Here is a 16,285-nt window from a genome sequence, read left to right as displayed (position 1 = left end):
TCTACCTCTGCCTGCTGCTCTGCCTACCTGTGTTCTCGATCTATCAAATAAATAAGTAAAATCCTTTTTAAAAATTCCCCAAAAACTTAAAAATAGAACTTCCCTATGATCCAGCAATTTCACTGGGTAATTATCCAAAGGAAACGACTAACTCAAAAAGACACATGCACCCCTGTGTTCTCTGCACCATTATTGACAATAGCCAAAACACGGAAGTAAACTAAATGTCCACTGATGGACAAATGGATAAAAAAAGGTAACACACAATGTAATATTATTTGGCCGTATAAAAGAAGGCAATCCTGTCCTTGGTGACATGGACAGACTTTGAGGGCATTTTGCTAAGCGAAATAAGTCAGACAGAGAAAGACACTGTATGATCTCACTTACATGTGGAATCTAAAAACAAAACAACAACAACAACAACAACAAAAAACCAAACTCATAGATAGAACATACTGGTAGTTGTCAGAGGCTGGAGGTGGAGATGGGGTAAAATAGATGGAAGTGGTCAAAAGGTACAAACTTCCAGTTGTAAAATAAATTAAGTCCTGCGGATATAAAGCACAACATGGCAACAATTGTTAACAATGCTGTCTGAGTCATCTGAAGTTGCTAAGACAGCAGATCTTAAAAGTTCTCATTGGAAGGAAAAAAAATTATTAACTGTGTGGTGACAGATGTTAATTAGACTTATTGGGGTGATCATTTTGCAGTATTTACATATATCCAATCATTATGTTGTACACCTAAAACTAATCAACAATTATATGTCAATCAAAACTCAATTTAAAAAGTATTTCTAGGGGCGCCTGGGTGGCTCAGTGGGTTAAAGCCTCTGCCTTCAGCTCAGGTCATGATCCCAGGGTCCTGGGATCGAGCCCCACATCGGGCTCTCTGCTCATTGGGGAGCCTGCTTCCCTTCCTCTCTCTCTCTGCCTGCCTCTCTGCCTACTTGTATTCTGTCAAATAAATAAAATGTTTTAAAAAAAATAAAAAAATAAAAAGTATTTCTAAAACCCACCACAAAAGTTATGGGAAAGACAGGGAGTTATGGAAGAAACAGAGAATCACAGGAAACAACAGAGAATTGTGTGAGACAGGGAACTGTGGGAGATCATAAAAAATGGTGGGAGACATGGGGAATTCTGGGAAAGGACAGAGAATTGTTGGAAGGGGAATTGTGGGAAAACCGGGGAACTATAAAGGGAGGAATATTATGAGAAAGCAGAGAATTGTGAAAGAGAGTGGAGAATTGGGGAGAGATGGGGAATTATAAAAGAAACAAGGAATTATGGGGGGGAAAGGAGAGTCAGGCACAAGACATGGAATTGTGGGAGCTCTAAGAAGTACAAAAGCAGCACTTTATAAACATAAGTAACCAAAGGTTTGGAAAGGAGACTTATTTTACAAGGACCAGTCATAAATTCAGTTTGTAATTACAAAAGAGCTTCAAATTTTCCTCTCTGCTAAACCCTTGGGTCTGACAGCAAGAGTTCATATCACATTACCAAAGATTCGCAAACCCACACACACTGCCTTGTCTAGGCAGATAGACATATACGTAAACATACTCACATAGACTGACACACACACGTGTGTGTGCATGTACACACACAAACACACACACATACAAATATATACGCACACATGTCTTGGAAATTTCAAACATGATCACAGAAATAAACTAATAAAATGGTTGGGAAATTTTTAAAATCTCGGAAAAAATAAAACAAGATGAAAAGGTGACAGAATAATAGAAGAAAATTAGAGTGTCAGTCAAGAAATCCAACATTTGAGGAAGAGAGGTTCCTTAAAAGAGAAAGAGGGACTAGAGCAAGTTACCAAGAAAACTAATAATACAAGAAAATATCCCCAATGGGAAGGTTACAGGTTTCTAGAATGAATGGTCCCATCAGGTGCCCAGCCTATGAAAGCAAAGAGGTCTGTATCAGGCATCTTTCCAAGCTACTAGAAGAAAGAGAAGTTAAAAATATTGTTGAGGGAAAAAAAAGAAACAACACTTGACTTTTCAACATCTGCAATGGAAACTAAAAGACAATGAAGCAACCACTTAACAATTCTGAGAGAAATGTTTCTAAACCTGGAATTATATATCCCACCTACCAATCACATGGGAGGGTAAATCAAAAACAGTTTCTGATTTTCAAGACCTGGAAAACTGATGTGCTCCTGAAACAATGCAAAGAAGGATACAGGATATCCAAGAACCAGAGCTCCAACACAAGATGGGAAAAGGTCAAAAGGAAGTCCTAGAAGATGACGAGCATAAGTCACTTCCAAACAGTTTAGAATTAGGCAGTGGCCGAAGTGAGGTGCTTATCTGAGTGAGGTCTCAAGGGAAAAAAGGGAACATACACAGTAGTTGACATATTTAAATGCATTGGGAGGAATCTTACAATGCAGACAGAAAGCTTAGGGATAACCTAAAAATCTAGACAAAGGGGGAAAAGGCAAGTATTAAATTCTATTGAAAAAAAAATCCATCTTTGGTCATAACAAATATTTTCACAGTCACAATAATAGGAATACTAAACTGTGATGTATCCAAAACTGTGTAGCTATTGGCACAGGAGAGGGACACATGTGTTTGTGTTACCATGTTGTTTGGAACATGAAGGAAAAGTAGAAGAAACAGTTAAGGGGCAGTAAGTCTTTGGGTAGAGTGGGAATTGAGGGTGAAGTGTCCTCCCAGTCTCCCTAGCCATGTCCAGCTCTCCTTTAACACCCTGTTTGGTAGCTCTTTTATAAAGCACCCTTGTTACCTCCTTCCTTCCTATCCACTTTTGGCACATGACCCTCGAAACAATCACGTCTTCCCTTTTGCCTCCAAGAGTCTGCACGTACATACTCTCGCATGTAAATATGGTTATTTGTTTGCATGCCTGTCTCTCCCATCACCAGAGGGTGTGGGGCCTTTCTGTGCCATGTGCCCCTGTGGACTGTGGTGAAATCTCTGAGTATCTTCTCAGAATAATATTTTTACGTGCATAAAACAAAATACAAGAAATCACTAAAAAAATTAATAGATTGAAAAGAAATTATCCACATATTTTAGAAGAACAGATTTTGATCATTAAAGGTCAGGTTCCCCAGGAGATATACACTGATATAACATAGATTTTAAAATGCTGTCTTGATCCAGTTTGAAGGCCCTGCCTAGTGGCTGGTCCGTTCCCTTTTTTGAGCAGCTAAGTCCGCACTTGCCAACCACCTCCCATGTTGGGCTCTCATACTCTGAACCACTATACGCTGTGCACCTGCCCCAGAGCCTGCCTCTCCTGTTTCTTCCCCCTCGCCCGCTGGCTCATGGACTCCAGGGCCCCTGCGTGTGGCACCCCACCGTGTGATGTATACCCCTCTCTTGGGATCTGTGAGTATAATCAACTGTTTATTCAATGGCAGTTGTTTCCTGATTCGTTGACCTCACCAAATCTAAATAATAATTAATAATTAAACTTATTAAAATGGTTGAGACTCCAAGAAATGTGCAGCACAGTGCTCTCATACACAGCAATGAGAGTGACGGGAGGTCTAGGCAACGGGAGAAGTCAAACTGTGATGCAGTCACCGTGGAAGTCTCAGCCACTGACACTGGGAGGGCCCTTCTGAGGTGACCTCCTTGAGTCGAGGGCCCGGGGGTTATGCGCCCTTGCAGAGGCCATTTGGAGGCAGCAGCCTGTGCTCAGGGAGGGGATTGATTTTGCCTGATGCAGTTCTCTTTGGCAGAGGACAATTCCTGGGGAGAGACTCAGCGGTGTCAGCGGCTAACAGCCCCCAGCACCCTGGAGATGGCGTGCAGGTCCTAAAGGGCCATCTGGGCATGCTTCACAGTTCCATCACAGGGTATCACAGATACAGAAAGGCATATGCTTCTTAGTAACACTTAACAAGATAAAATTATCTTAAGACAGAAACAACCATCATTTGTGACAATTTCTCTGTGATTTCTATTAGTACTGCATATTGCTAACACTACTAGGATTTGTTGCCTGCATTCCTGGTGGAAAAAATACTAGATTTCTGTTAGAGGTAAGTGAAAATACAGACCTTCAAGTCCGCACACCCAGTTAAGAAGGCCTTGGGAGCCGGATCCTTGATTTGTTCATTTTGGGATCTCCAGAGTGGGCCACAGTTCTGGACACCTACTGATAGTACTTGAGTCATTGCTATAAGTAAAGCTGATGGGATACAGCTTAAAAGATAAAGACTTTTAAAACTAACACCTCCAAAGCAACCCTTCTATGGCTTAAAAGAGCCAGAGTGGACAGCCTCGTTCTGTGGAAGTCTCGGGCTCAGCCCAAACACTCCCTGCCCGCGCTGGCTTGGAGGGGCGGGGCCAGGGACCGGCACTCGCACTTATAGGTCGAGGCGGGAGGGGGCGGGCCCACTTCTTCGGGCTGGACGGAAGCCCTTCCTTTTCAGTCCACGCCCCGCCTCCTGTGCGCCCGGAAGTCCCGCCTTCGGAAAAGGAAGTAGCGGTGCACTAGGGCGCCGGCGGTGACCGCGACGATAGCGGTGACCGAGAGAGGAGAAGGCGACCACGGTTTGGCGGTTAGAGGCGAAGCCGGCTCCTCGGAGCGGTTCGGGACAGGAGTCAGGTGCGGAGGAGGAGGCTGGCTGAGGTCGGTGGGTTTCGGGGTCCCGGGACTGGAACAGGTGGGACGCGGAGGGACCGTGTGAAGACAACTTTGGCCGCGTTTCCCCCTCGGAGGTCCTTTCCTTCCTTCCTCGAATTCGTTTTCGCGCGGTACCCTGCCCTGATTCCCAATTCTTTTCTAAGCCTGGGTCTGAGGGTTTAGTCTCTGGGTCACCACGTTTAGGGCTCCCTGTTCCCCAGACCCACACTTTCTATTCGTGACATAGTTTTTCGGGGACCCCATCACCTCACCCGGAAAATCCGCGCATCTTAGAAACGTGACTCTAAAGAATGGTGTGGTTTAGATTTCACACTGATAGTTCCCAAAGGGGTTATAATACATTAAAGCTGTCTCTCGAAGTGGATACCCTGCCCTGTAGATTTACATCAGAATGACGAGGAAAGACGGCCGTTGGGTAGATTAAGGAGGGTTGGACAGATTAAGAAGACCGAGGGAGTTGTCGGGGCCCAGGCATCAGCATTAACCTGTCTTTCTGCTTTGGCACGATTGAGTTTAGAATTATTTGGATTCAGCACGTTGGTTCCAGCCATGGGTTTGTCTGCATCTACCCCTGCTGTTGCCGTTCAGACCTCAAATGCTTCAGATCATCAGACAGCATCTCCGCCTTCCGGATGTCCCATGCATGAAGGGAAAATGAAAGGTAATTGACCCTTTGTCTAGCAAATAAAAACAAAAAAGAATTCTCAAAAGGGTTTTAAGGAAGAGGCAGCACAGCACGCTAGTGGGGCAAAGTGAGTTCTGTCCTTATGGTGCTACTTTCAAGGTATGTGACTATAAACAAGTTACTTTTCTAAGTCATAACCTGCCATCTGAAAGGTGAGGATATAATAATATTTCACAGGGCTGTTGTGATAATTAAAACAGTGCACGAGAGTGGAGTGGTGGCTTCATACATTAGCCCTTACCCCTTAAAGTTTGCAATCAGAGGTTCTCAACCTGGGTGGCCACGCCCATCCCCCCCAGGGGCAGACATTCGGAAATGTCTGGAAACATTTTTGTTGGTCAAAACTGAGAGGAGCTGGTGCATCCAGCAAGTAGAAACCAGGAGCTCTGGTAAACATCCTGTAGTGCACAATGTACCTCTGCAACAAAGATCTCCTGGCCCCAAATATTAGCAGTGCCAAGGTTGAAAAACCTTGGTCTAGATCTGTCTTTATCTGTTAAGGCAACTTTACACCCGGTGCATTATTCATCTTTGTAAAAGTAAGTCATCGCTTATGGCCTTCCTGCTGTTTCCTTAGCTGCAGAGGCGAGAATGGAAAAGCTGTCTTTCATTCCTCACTGGTCCACATTTGCTTTAGATGCTTTATATAAAAGTATGACCTGAAAAACACTTTCTTGTGTTGTAGTCTTTGATTCCCTTGGTCATTCAGCAAGAATTTACCCACTGCCCACTCTGTGCCAAGCACCGGCTGGTTTTGTTTCTGCACCGAGAGACAGCAGTGCATAGAACACAGAAATCTTTTGCCTGGTAGAGTACGCATTCTCATCCTCGTCCTCCAGTTTGGTTAGGTTTTCTATTTTATATTCACGAAACTTAAAACCACATGGTTAGTAAGTGGCAAAGCCAGCAAAAACTGTGACCTTGGACAAGGACAGACCCAGTGCTCTTCCAGGGTTCCCTCTGTACAGGAAGAATGGAGACAGAGTTGGACAGAGCGGTTGTGTATCTGTGCTGAGTGTCCCGGGATAGATCATAGAGCCCTGAATGTGGTTTGATTTCATTTACTATGTATCCAGAAGTGCTGTCAGTCAGATTTGTTTGCAAAAGTAAAGAATATGGATATTTGTAGGCGACTAATGGGGCTCATGGTTATATGGAAAATGTAACAGTATTTTCTCACACCCAGCTGGGATCAGTGGTCCTGGAGAGATGGGCATTTTGAATGGTGGAGTGGAAAGCTGGTGGAAAAGTCCCTTCACCCTTCAAGCAGATAGCCGTACAGGTTCCTAGGGAATGAGGGTCAGCGAGGAAGAACGGAGGAATGGAAGTGAATAGAAATTTGTCTTTGGTGTGTATGGGCATCTAGCACATTCTTGGTGTCACTGCTGCTGCCTAACGCAAGGATCCCTTACTTGGGCAGCTGTCTTCTGGGTCATGGCTCTCCCGGTGCCTGCCCCTTCTCAATAGCGGAAGACCTGTTTCTCAGTCCCCACACTTGCTTCCAGGAGCACCCTGGATTCTTGGGTGTCAGCTGCCCCTCGTGCTGGGCCCTTGTAGCTTCACACCTTCCCTCTTAAGTGGCAGCTGGGTCCCACATGGACGATGGACCATTTTCTTTAATATGTGCCTTTCCTTGCTAAATGCTTGCTATTCACTGATGGGGAATAGAACGGAATCAAGGGGTAGTTTTCTGTGCCTTGTTTCTGTCCTGGAGCAAAGCACAAGCAGGGCGCCATCCAGACTTCTCTCCGGGAGCCTTTTTGAAGGCTCCTCTGCTCAATTCCATCTCCCGTCTCCAGTTCCTGGGGGAGGGTGTTGGTAAGCCCGGCGTCCTGTGTCCTGGTCAGGCCGGGCCTTGTCTGGACTCTGAATTGAAAGTCAGGGAGACCCAGTAAAGCATGGCTGGGCCTCTGCTTAGTCTGTTCGGTGACAGCTCGCTGCCAGGGACCCACACGGGTACCTTCTCGCCCATCGCTAAAACCGTGCAATGAACAGTACATTTCTCTTGCAAATGTTGGGGTTTTTTTGTTTGTTTGGTTTTGGTTTAGTTTTGCTACAGGCATGACATGATAAGGGAATGGGTACCCATTTCTCTTTCAAGGGGAAAGTAAATTTATAGAATCTTCCCCTGGTCTATAGGGTATTAGAATGTTAGCTGGTTTAGCCCTCGGCAGCGTGGAACAGGAGGAAGCTGGCTTTGCCTTTGACGGTGACCACTGGTCAGAAAGCCGGCTCTTCAGGGCCGGGACTGAGAGCGCCAAATGTCCTGCCTTTGTGGTGACACTGTTTTTGACTTGATTTATTTCAGGCTGTCCAGTGAGCGCAGAGCCATCTAAACCTGCTTGTGAGAACAAAACGAACGCCGTGCCTGCCCACCAGGATCGTGCGTACGAGTATGTGGAATGTCCTGTGACGGGCGCTGTGGCTAAGAATAAGGAGAACCTAGATCCTTCTAATCTGGTAATTCACACTTAGCCCCTCTTCCGGAACTTTTTCTGCGGAGATGTTTTTATGGCCTCCCAAGGCAGACTGCCGACTGCTAGGATTCATTCTTCTTTCCTTTTAAAATAAAGAAGTCTGATATTCCGTCCACATTGAAACTCCTGAACGCATCACTAATCGTAGCTGCAGAGAGTGCCTCGTAAAGGAAACACTGATCACGAAGTGCCAGAATAGGTTGACTGGAAAGAAGCCACCGCAAAGGGATTTTCCTTTAGGGATAATAGAAGGCAGGGAAGTGCCGTTAGGGGTTCTGCTGCACTGGGTAAAGGTATTTCTGGTCCTGGGAAACCTCACAGGCACGATGCCTGGTTAGGGCTCTGTTTGCTGGCACAGCCAGGTGCCAGCCTGTGTGAGAGTCACTGCTGTGGCACAGCGTCAAGTGGCGGCCACCAGTGGAATGCCACTGAGAAAGCAAAGACGAGACAAGCATGACCTCAGCATGTTTTGTGATAGTGTAGGGAACCCATTTTAATGGAGAGACAGACATGTTCAGATCTGTACCCTGGAAGGCCAGAACAGGGTTCTTTGAAGGCCAGAGTTGGGGCGCCTGGGTGGCTCAGTCGTTAAGTGTCTGCTTTTGGCTCAGTTCATGATCCCAGGGTCCTGGGATCGAGCCCCGCGTCAGGCTCTCTGCTCAGCTGGAAGTGTACTTCTCCCTCTCTCACTCCCCATGCTTGTATTCCCTCTCTCACTGTCTCTTTCTGTCAAATAAATAAATAGAATCTTTAAAAAAAAAAAAGGCCAGGGTTATGTGAAGTATTTAGAATCCTTGGCTAACATTTGAAGGAACCAGATATACTTAGTCTGGAAGAGAAGGGCGGTGGGATTGTGTTTGTGTATGACAACATACATACATGTTATATATATATATGTACATGCATGCACACACACATACAACAGTACCATCAGCTGGGTGGTTTGTAAACAACAGACATGCCATTCTCAAAGTTCCAGAGGCCGAGAAGTCCTATTGGAAGGTGTTGGCAGTTTCAGTAAATTTGGAGGGACACAAACATTCAGCCGCAACAGTCAGTAATGACCTTGCCAAGCTATAAGGAAACTGTTGTGTTGACGGACGAGATCAGGGTCTCCCCACCTTTAGCACTGTTGAGATTCGAGGCTGGGCAGTTCCGTGAGGTGGGGCACTGTCCTGTGCTCTGCAGGATATTAGCAGCATCCGTGGTCGTCACCCGCAAATGCCATGATTCCCTCTTTCCTCAGTCCCGACCACCTAATGTGTCTCCAGACATTGCCGGAAGTGCCACCGTAGGACTACTGTTCTAGATAATCTCTCATAGCCTAGTGGGTCAGAACATGGGCCTTTTGGAATCCCACAGACCTAGACTCTTACTCATGGGATTGTTACCTGTAGCAAGAATATTAATGAATACTAGCCAGCATTGCTTCTGGAGTTATCTGTAGCCCTTGCACTGGGCTCCACACACTCTCCAGTTATCCTCATGCCCGTCGGAAGCCAGGGGTGTTAATGTCCCCATGTTCAGAGCTGAAGCCACCGAGAATGAGCGAGGGTGCAGTTCGCCCCACATCGCTCAGCGGGGAAGCGGCGGCCCCCATTGAATCCCAGCTGCCTCTGACCTGTCCGTCAGCCCCCTGTGGTGACGATGCAGGTCACGTGCTCGCTGTGGCGCCTGGCATACCCAGTTCTCCCGCTGCCACCATTCGAGCTGGGGCCATAGCGTGACTTAATAGTAAACAGGCATCTGCTAGATCTTCAACCGGGAAACACAGAAGAAGCTCTAGACCCGGGGTTCTCAGCCAGGGATGATTTTGCCCCTGGGAGGACATGGGTTGTCACAGCCTGGGAGGAGGGATACTATATGGTAGCGACCGGGGAGGTTGCTGAAAATCCTACAGTGCTCAGAACACACCCCCATCACTGAAAGTTGTCCATCCCCAAATGGCGTCAAGGCCTGGGGTGAGAACTCTGGTCCAGGGAATGTGTTCGCACAACAGTGTTGCTGCCCCTGGTGTCTGGGAGGAAGGGTTCTTGCCCCCCTTCCAGTCCACCGGTGCGGTGTCGCTGCTCATCTGTCTTGCATTCAGCCCAGAGACTGAAAGCATCAGCCGGAGCCTAAAAGGTAAAGAATATCTAAAAAGAAAGTGGGGGCGCACCTATACTTTATGATGCTTTCCCTCAGAAGAGTGAACAGTCATTTTTGAAAAGCTCATCGTAGAAGTGTTTACAGAAACGTCGGCAGTCACGGTATTAGTTTTTACTTCTTAATCCTTGGGGAGAAAGAGACAGAAAACTTAAGCACAGTGTGAATTTACCATCTGTGAGAACTTCAACAAGAAGGAGAAACTTTGGAACTCTGGCTCTTCAAAGCGGCCAGGTTATCTGGGAGAGCTGAACTTTTGCCGTCACTGGCGTCATCGGGACCTGTACCCTGTGTGTGATGCACTGCTTTCCAGAAAGTCGTTGATTAGTATTGTTTGTTTCTACTTTATGTCCTGTTTCCAACATTTTAAAAAATCTGCTTAATTTCTTTAGATGCCACCGCCCAATCAGATGCCAGCCCCCGATCAGCCGTTTGCACTGTCTACTGTGAGAGAGGAGTCGTCCATTCCGAGAGCAGATTCGGAGAAAAACTGGGTGTATCCTTCCGAACAGATGTTCTGGAATGCCATGTTACGGAAAGGGTGAGTGAGCGTCTTACCGAGGGTATAAATTTGCTCATCAAATTCATCCAAGAATTAAATGTTAAAGACGTTTTCATCCCCAAACGCCCATCAGTATATAATATTCAACTGATTTTTCAGACTTAAAAGAATTTAAATGCAAGGCCAGTGTATCAGCTGGGATTCTCCAGAGAAACACAACTAAGAGGATGTGTGTGTCCTTATACATAGAAAGAGATTTATTTTAAGGAATCGACTCACGTAATTATGGAGGCTGAGAAGTCCCACGGTCTGCAGTCAACCTGGCGACCCAGGAGGAACTGATGTTTTCATTCCCATCCAGAGGCAGGAGAAACCAGGGCCCCGGCTGGAAGGCAATCAGGCAGGCAGAGTTCTCTCGCGCGGGAGGTTCATTCCTGTTTTGTTTAGAGCTTCAGCTGATCAGATGAGGCCGCCCACGCCTCGGAGAGCCCTCCGTTTTCCCCGTTTCAGTGTTACTCTCGTCCACAACACCCTCAGACACACCCAGAATAACGTTTGACCAAATACCTACCCCTCTACGGCCTAGTCAAGTTGACACAGAAGATTAACCCATCATAGCCAGTAGCCGTTTTTAAAAATACAGTTACATAAAATACTTAGAAAAAGCTGAGCAATCACTAATCAGTGGTACTGACTGAAAAAGTGTCATCTTACGGTTCCTTGATACATGGGTGAGTGGTTTTTGGTCACTTGGTGAAATGAATATGTGGGTTGGTTTTATGGCATTCTCAGTAAGGTTTTATTAGGTTTTACCAGACATTCTTTCCTAGGTGGAAGTGGAAGGATGATGATATTAGTCAGAAAGATATGTATAACATCATCAGAATTCACAATCAGAATAACGAGCAAGCTTGGAAGGAGATTTTGAAGTGGGAAGCCCTTCATGCTGCGTAAGTGTGTTTGAGATCTTCTAAAAAAAACCATCCTTCCAGCATCTTTCTTACTTCATCTCTGCTTTCTAGAGTTTAAACCTTTTATTCAAACAACGTTACTCTAATACATTTTATTTAGTTAGTTATTTTTAAAAGATTTTATTCATTTGTCAGAGCACACGAGCAGGCAGAGTGGCAGGCAGAGGCAGAGAGAGAAGCAGGTTCCCCGCTGAGCAGGGAGCCCGATGTGGGGCTCGATCCCAGGATCCTGATCATGACCCGAGCCGAAGGCAGCGGCGTAACTGACGGAGCCCCCGGCATCCCTCTCATACAGCGTTTTGGGCAGCAGGCCCGCTTCAGTGACTGGTGGGGTAGACCGCTCCCACGCAGCTATGTGAGAGGCAAGCATTTCATCGTGCTCGTGGATTCGGTGGGTTCCAAGTGCAGAAGGTACAGAGCACGGATGGCTTGTCTCTGCTTCCAGTGGCTCGGGCCTCATCCAGCTTCTGATCAGGGACGGCTTGGCAGCAGAGGGCTGGAATCCTCTGAAGGCTGGACGGTTCGCTCGTCTGCTGATTGGTGCCAGCTATCTGCCAGGACGCCTTCCCCCAGCCTCTCACTGTGGCTGCTTCGGCTTCCTCACACCATGGTGGCTGGGTTGCCAGGGCTAGAATTCCAGAAAGCTCCAGGGAAGCTGCATCTCTCTTGATGACCTGGCTTCAGCTGTCCCGCAAGCCTGCCCAGGTTCGAGGGGAGGGACCGTGGACGTGCAGTGCACCTCTCAGTGGGAGGAATCCTGCGGTGCATCGAAGGCGCCGCATGTGGGATGGGAGATGGCACAGTGCTCTCCGCCCCAGGGCTGAGGAGAAAACCAGTTCTGTTCCCTTAGCGGTACTGACTCCCCAGTAGGATTAAACATCAAGAGTAGTCTTAGCCCGCGGGCCTTCTTGGAGGGCCTCGGTGAATGCAGCAGAGTGTGTCGGCAGCGATGGGCCGTCAGTCTGTTCGAGCGGTGGTCCTTGCACTTGAGCTGCGTCGGCCTCGCCTCCGGGTTTACTGAAACACTGAGTGCCGGGCCCCCACCCCAGGGTTTCTGATTCAGTAGATCTGGGCTGAGGCCCAAACTTGACATTTCCAGAACAACATAGATGCTCCTGGTTTGAGGAGGCCACTTTGAGAAGGGGTGGGGAATGTCAGCACAAATAGCCAGATTATATTATCACAGGCGGATTACATTTTAACTTCCTGATAGGAGGCGCCTGGGTAGCTCAGTTGGTTAAACGTCGGCCTTCGGCTCAGGTCATGATGGTGGAGTCCCAGGATGGAGCCCCACATCCGGCTCCCTGCTCAGTAGGGAGTCTGCTCCCTCTCCCTCGGCTCCTCCCCCTGGTGGTACTTGCTCTCTCAAGTAAATGAATAAAATCTTTAAAAATAAAAATAGGGCCACCTCAGTGACTCGGTGGGTTAAGCCTCTGCCTTCAGCTCAGGTCATGATCCCAGGGTCTTGGGTTTGAGCCCCGCATCAGGTTCCCTGCTCGGCAGGAAGCCTGCTTTTCCCTCTCCCACTCCCCCTGCATGTAGTCCCTCTTTTGCTGTGTCTTTCTCTGTCAAATAAGTAAAATCTTTAAAAAACTAAATTTATGATAAAATGTGGTTAACTTCTTGGCAAAAGTCCACGGAACGATTTGGTGTAGATGTCCTGTTGTTTTTTTTAAACACTTGGACTCTGAGTTTCATTAGTAGCACTTGCTGGGTGTCGGTGGCCAGGCACCAAGCCCAAAAGGGGTCCTTGTGAGGAGGGAATGCCGCAGCAAGCAGGACTCCCTTCTCGGTAACGCGGGAGCAGCCCGACTCCGATCTGTCCTCCCTCTAGCTCGCTAGTGATGTGAGCTGCCAGGGTGGGAACGTGTGCCCGAGCGACAGCCCCTGCCAACCACTTGTAACGGGACAGAGCAGAGCAGACAGACGAGGACATGCCACTTTGACAGTTTTCAGCCCCCCTTCTAGTCGTTTTCCAGGGTCCCTCAAAATTAGGTCAGCCTTTTAAAGACACCTGCTGCAGCTTCCCGGGACCCTCTTGAGAAGAGATGCTAGTGAGTCGTTGATAAAGCAGGAAGCAAAGTGACTCCGATGGGCCTCACGTAGGGCTCAGGCACCGTCGGGCCTGTTCTCTCCTGCCCACGTCCTTAGGCCGGGCAACGCAGAAGTCTGTCCTAACCGTGACAGCAGCTGACGCGATCGGCCCCTGTCCCGTATTTACTTACTAAAAGAGCCGGTGCGGCACGAATTTCATTTGTTCTTAGGGATTCTTGCAGCATTTTTCTTCATGAAGCCTTGTTCATTGGTTTCAAATGAAAAAAAAGTAGAAGATTTTCATTTATTTGTTTTAAAACATCCAGCTGCAGGGTGTGATGCTCAGTACTTCACATTTGTTTTCTTTTTTTCCCCTGAGAATACGCCTCTATCCCCCAGCAGACGCGAAGTGCACTTCTGCCTCCTGGGTAGACCGCAGATGCTCGGAATGCCGGGGAGGGGTGGAATGCACTCGATCCAGGAGCAAAGAGCAGCATTTTTACTGAATAGGGATATTTCTTTGAGTTGTCCAGAAAGTTCCCTCACTCTGTCAACATGAAATTACGTAAAATGCATGCAGAAAACGGTGTTGTTAAGAGACGGCAGTGCCACCTTTCTCAACGGAGAGGAAGTATTTTAATAGGCTTTTCTTGTTTGGGACTTTCTAGGGAGTGTCCTTGTGGTCCATCATTGATCCGGTTCGGAGGTAAAGCGAAAGAGTATTCACCGAGGGCGAGAATTCGGTCCTGGATGGGGTGAGTGGCGCTGCAGAAATGTTCCCGGCCCGTCCTCCACTCGTGACACCCAGGCCAAGCAGTCTCAGGACTGCGGGGCCACCTTCCAGAACGTTAACCGGCGCTCAGCCGGAGAGTCCTTGCTCTCCCTCAAGTTTGCCGTCGGTGGGCAGGCTTCTCTGGGTGTCGTGCGTCGTTCCTGTCTGATTGTCGTAGCCCTGAGTTGAGTTGCCTGCCTTGTTCTTGGAACTGCCCTTTCCCTCCTCCCGTGGTCTCTCCGCGTCCGGGCACTTAGTGGTCCCCTTTCCTTCCCACCTAGGCCGGTTCTCAGCTCGCACTTGGAGCTCTGCAGCATCTCCGTGACCTCCCCGGCCTGGGGCTCTTCCCCACTGACCACGTTGCCTTTGCAGACAGATGAGCCGTCGCCTGACCTGGGCTCCGCACGGTTCCGCGGCCCCGTTTTCCCCCCGAGCCTCACCGGCCAGCGGGGGGGGTCCAGGGCCCGGGAACAGGCATTTCACACTCGAAAACGTTTCATTTCAGGTACGAGTTGCCTTTCGACAGGCACGACTGGATCATCAACCGCTGCGGGACGGAAGTGCGGTACGTCATTGACTACTACGACGGCGGGGAGGTCAACCAGGACTACCAGTTCACCGTCCTGGATGTGCGGCCCGCCTTCGACTCACTGTCGGCCGTGTGGGACAGGATGAAGGTCGCGTGGTGGCGCTGGACGTCCTAGCCGCTGCTTCTTCAGAGATGGGGAAATAGAAACTATTTTTTTCCGAGCAATACATTAAACTATTTCCCCAAACTGAATCGCTCTTGTGATGTAAGGGGGGCGGCAAGCGAGCGAGGCCGCCCCGCACCGTGTTCTCTGGTTTTTAGTTTGCCCGGTTTCTAGCGGGTCCTTGCAGGCTTCCTTCCCACTTGGCCTAAGTGGGAAGCAGTCCCTTGGTTTCTCCTTCGGCCGTGGTATTGCCTGTGTATTTAATCTAGAAAAGTGAACAACGTCTGAGAACGTTTGTCATGTGAAGAGAGTTGCTTTTCCCTTCCCGTCTCTCTGGGGTATGTGAGACGCACACCTGGAAGCCCGTGTTCTGCGGAGGAGCTCAGCCGGCCGGGTGTTCGCACCAACACTGTGCGTCACAGATAAGTGGTTCTGCTTTGGGAAAAGTCACCAGCGTCTCGCTGTCCCTGCAGGAGTAGCGCGCCCTTAAGAAAACGCAGAGCTACCCGCCGGCAACAGACTCCGCAAATGGAGGCGCATCTTGGCTCCAAGTTCTCAGCGGTGAGAATTTCTCAGGCTGGACTTTGTTCTAGAATAGTTCAACTCCCCCTTGGTTTGAGGATGCATGTGCATTGAGATCTGTGTTTTCACTTTTTAAGGACTTTAATTCCCACTATCCTGCTACGAACCGCAGCTCCCAGCAAGCGCGTCTCATTGCCCACGGCCCCTGACCCGTTTCCCCCACGCGTGAGCCCATTTCTCCTCCTGCCCGAAGCCCGCCCCCCCCTGCCGCCCCCACTGGCCTCACCGGAGCCTTGAAGGCTGGGTGTGCATCACAGCACCAGGACGGTCCCTCTCGAAAATGGGATTCCGTTCTGTTGAATGTTAGGGTTCAGAAGAAGAGTATTTTTCCCAGATACACGGTGTTTGTATCAACTCGCTCTCTCGGTGCAGATTTTCTTTTTTAAAAGAGCTCTAAGTTTGCCGTTGAAATTCTCTCTACCAGTGATTCATAAACTGGTTATTCTCCTTACAGCAGCATGTTCCCGACGACTGTTGGGGTTTTTCTTAAGTGTCAATAATATTTGGATTTCCTTGGAGTCTAGCGTTAGGTTAGCAGAAGGAACTGGCAGTCTGGAGTGATTCGGTTGGTACCGATTTCTTTGTTGTGTCAGTTTTGTGTGCTGGTTTCAAAATCCAACAACTTGAAGCTCTTCTACATGTCAAAATATTTGTATATTTTAAAATAAAATAAAGCTGATAGTTGACAGGTTTGGACTTTAAGAGTTACTTTACGTGTCGCAGTCATTTCTACAGAGATGATCTTTGCAGAAGTCAGGCTGTAG

The 16,285-nt window shown here is 48.2% G+C and overlaps 1 protein-coding gene across 4 annotated transcripts; it reads left to right on the top strand.

The window, feature by feature from the left end:
* Positions 1 to 4,492: 4,492 nt before the first annotated feature.
* On the top strand, positions 4,493 to 15,028 carry LOC116880807 (cytochrome c-type heme lyase). 4 transcript variants are annotated; one of them, XM_032880207.1, is made up of 7 exons: positions 4,494 to 4,622; positions 5,179 to 5,322; positions 7,655 to 7,806; positions 10,361 to 10,509; positions 11,301 to 11,420; positions 14,144 to 14,230; positions 14,753 to 15,028. In XM_032880207.1, exons 2-7 carry the CDS (start codon positions 5,211 to 5,213, stop codon positions 14,949 to 14,951), a joined length of 819 nt encoding a protein of 272 aa, XP_032736098.1. In that variant the 5' UTR covers positions 4,494 to 4,622; positions 5,179 to 5,210; the 3' UTR covers positions 14,952 to 15,028. The 4 variants fall into 4 exon arrangements, with proteins under 4 accessions (XP_032736102.1, XP_032736098.1, XP_032736099.1 ...); XM_032880208.1 differs by having other exon boundaries at positions 4,515 to 4,650; XM_032880210.1 differs by having other exon boundaries at positions 4,515 to 4,680.
* Positions 15,029 to 16,285: the final 1,257 nt, after the last annotated feature.

Source organism: Lontra canadensis, unplaced genomic scaffold, assembly GCF_010015895.1.
Source record: "Lontra canadensis isolate GAN:19392208 unplaced genomic scaffold, GSC_riverotter_1.0 scaffold68, whole genome shotgun sequence".
Classification (NCBI taxonomy): Eukaryota; Metazoa; Chordata; class Mammalia; order Carnivora; family Mustelidae; genus Lontra; species Lontra canadensis.
This window is presented reverse-complemented; position numbering and strand designations above follow the sequence as displayed.

Coding starts and splice junctions, on each gene's coding strand:
- LOC116880807 (XM_032880207.1), top strand. CDS start 5,211: ATGGGTTTGTCTGCATCTACCCCTGCTGTTGCCGTTCAGACCTCAAAT. Junction 5,323..7,654: donor GCATGAAGGGAAAATGAAAG/GTAATTGACCCT, acceptor GATTTATTTCAG/GCTGTCCAGTGAGCGCAGAG. Junction 7,807..10,360: donor ACCTAGATCCTTCTAATCTG/GTAATTCACACT, acceptor TAATTTCTTTAG/ATGCCACCGCCCAATCAGAT.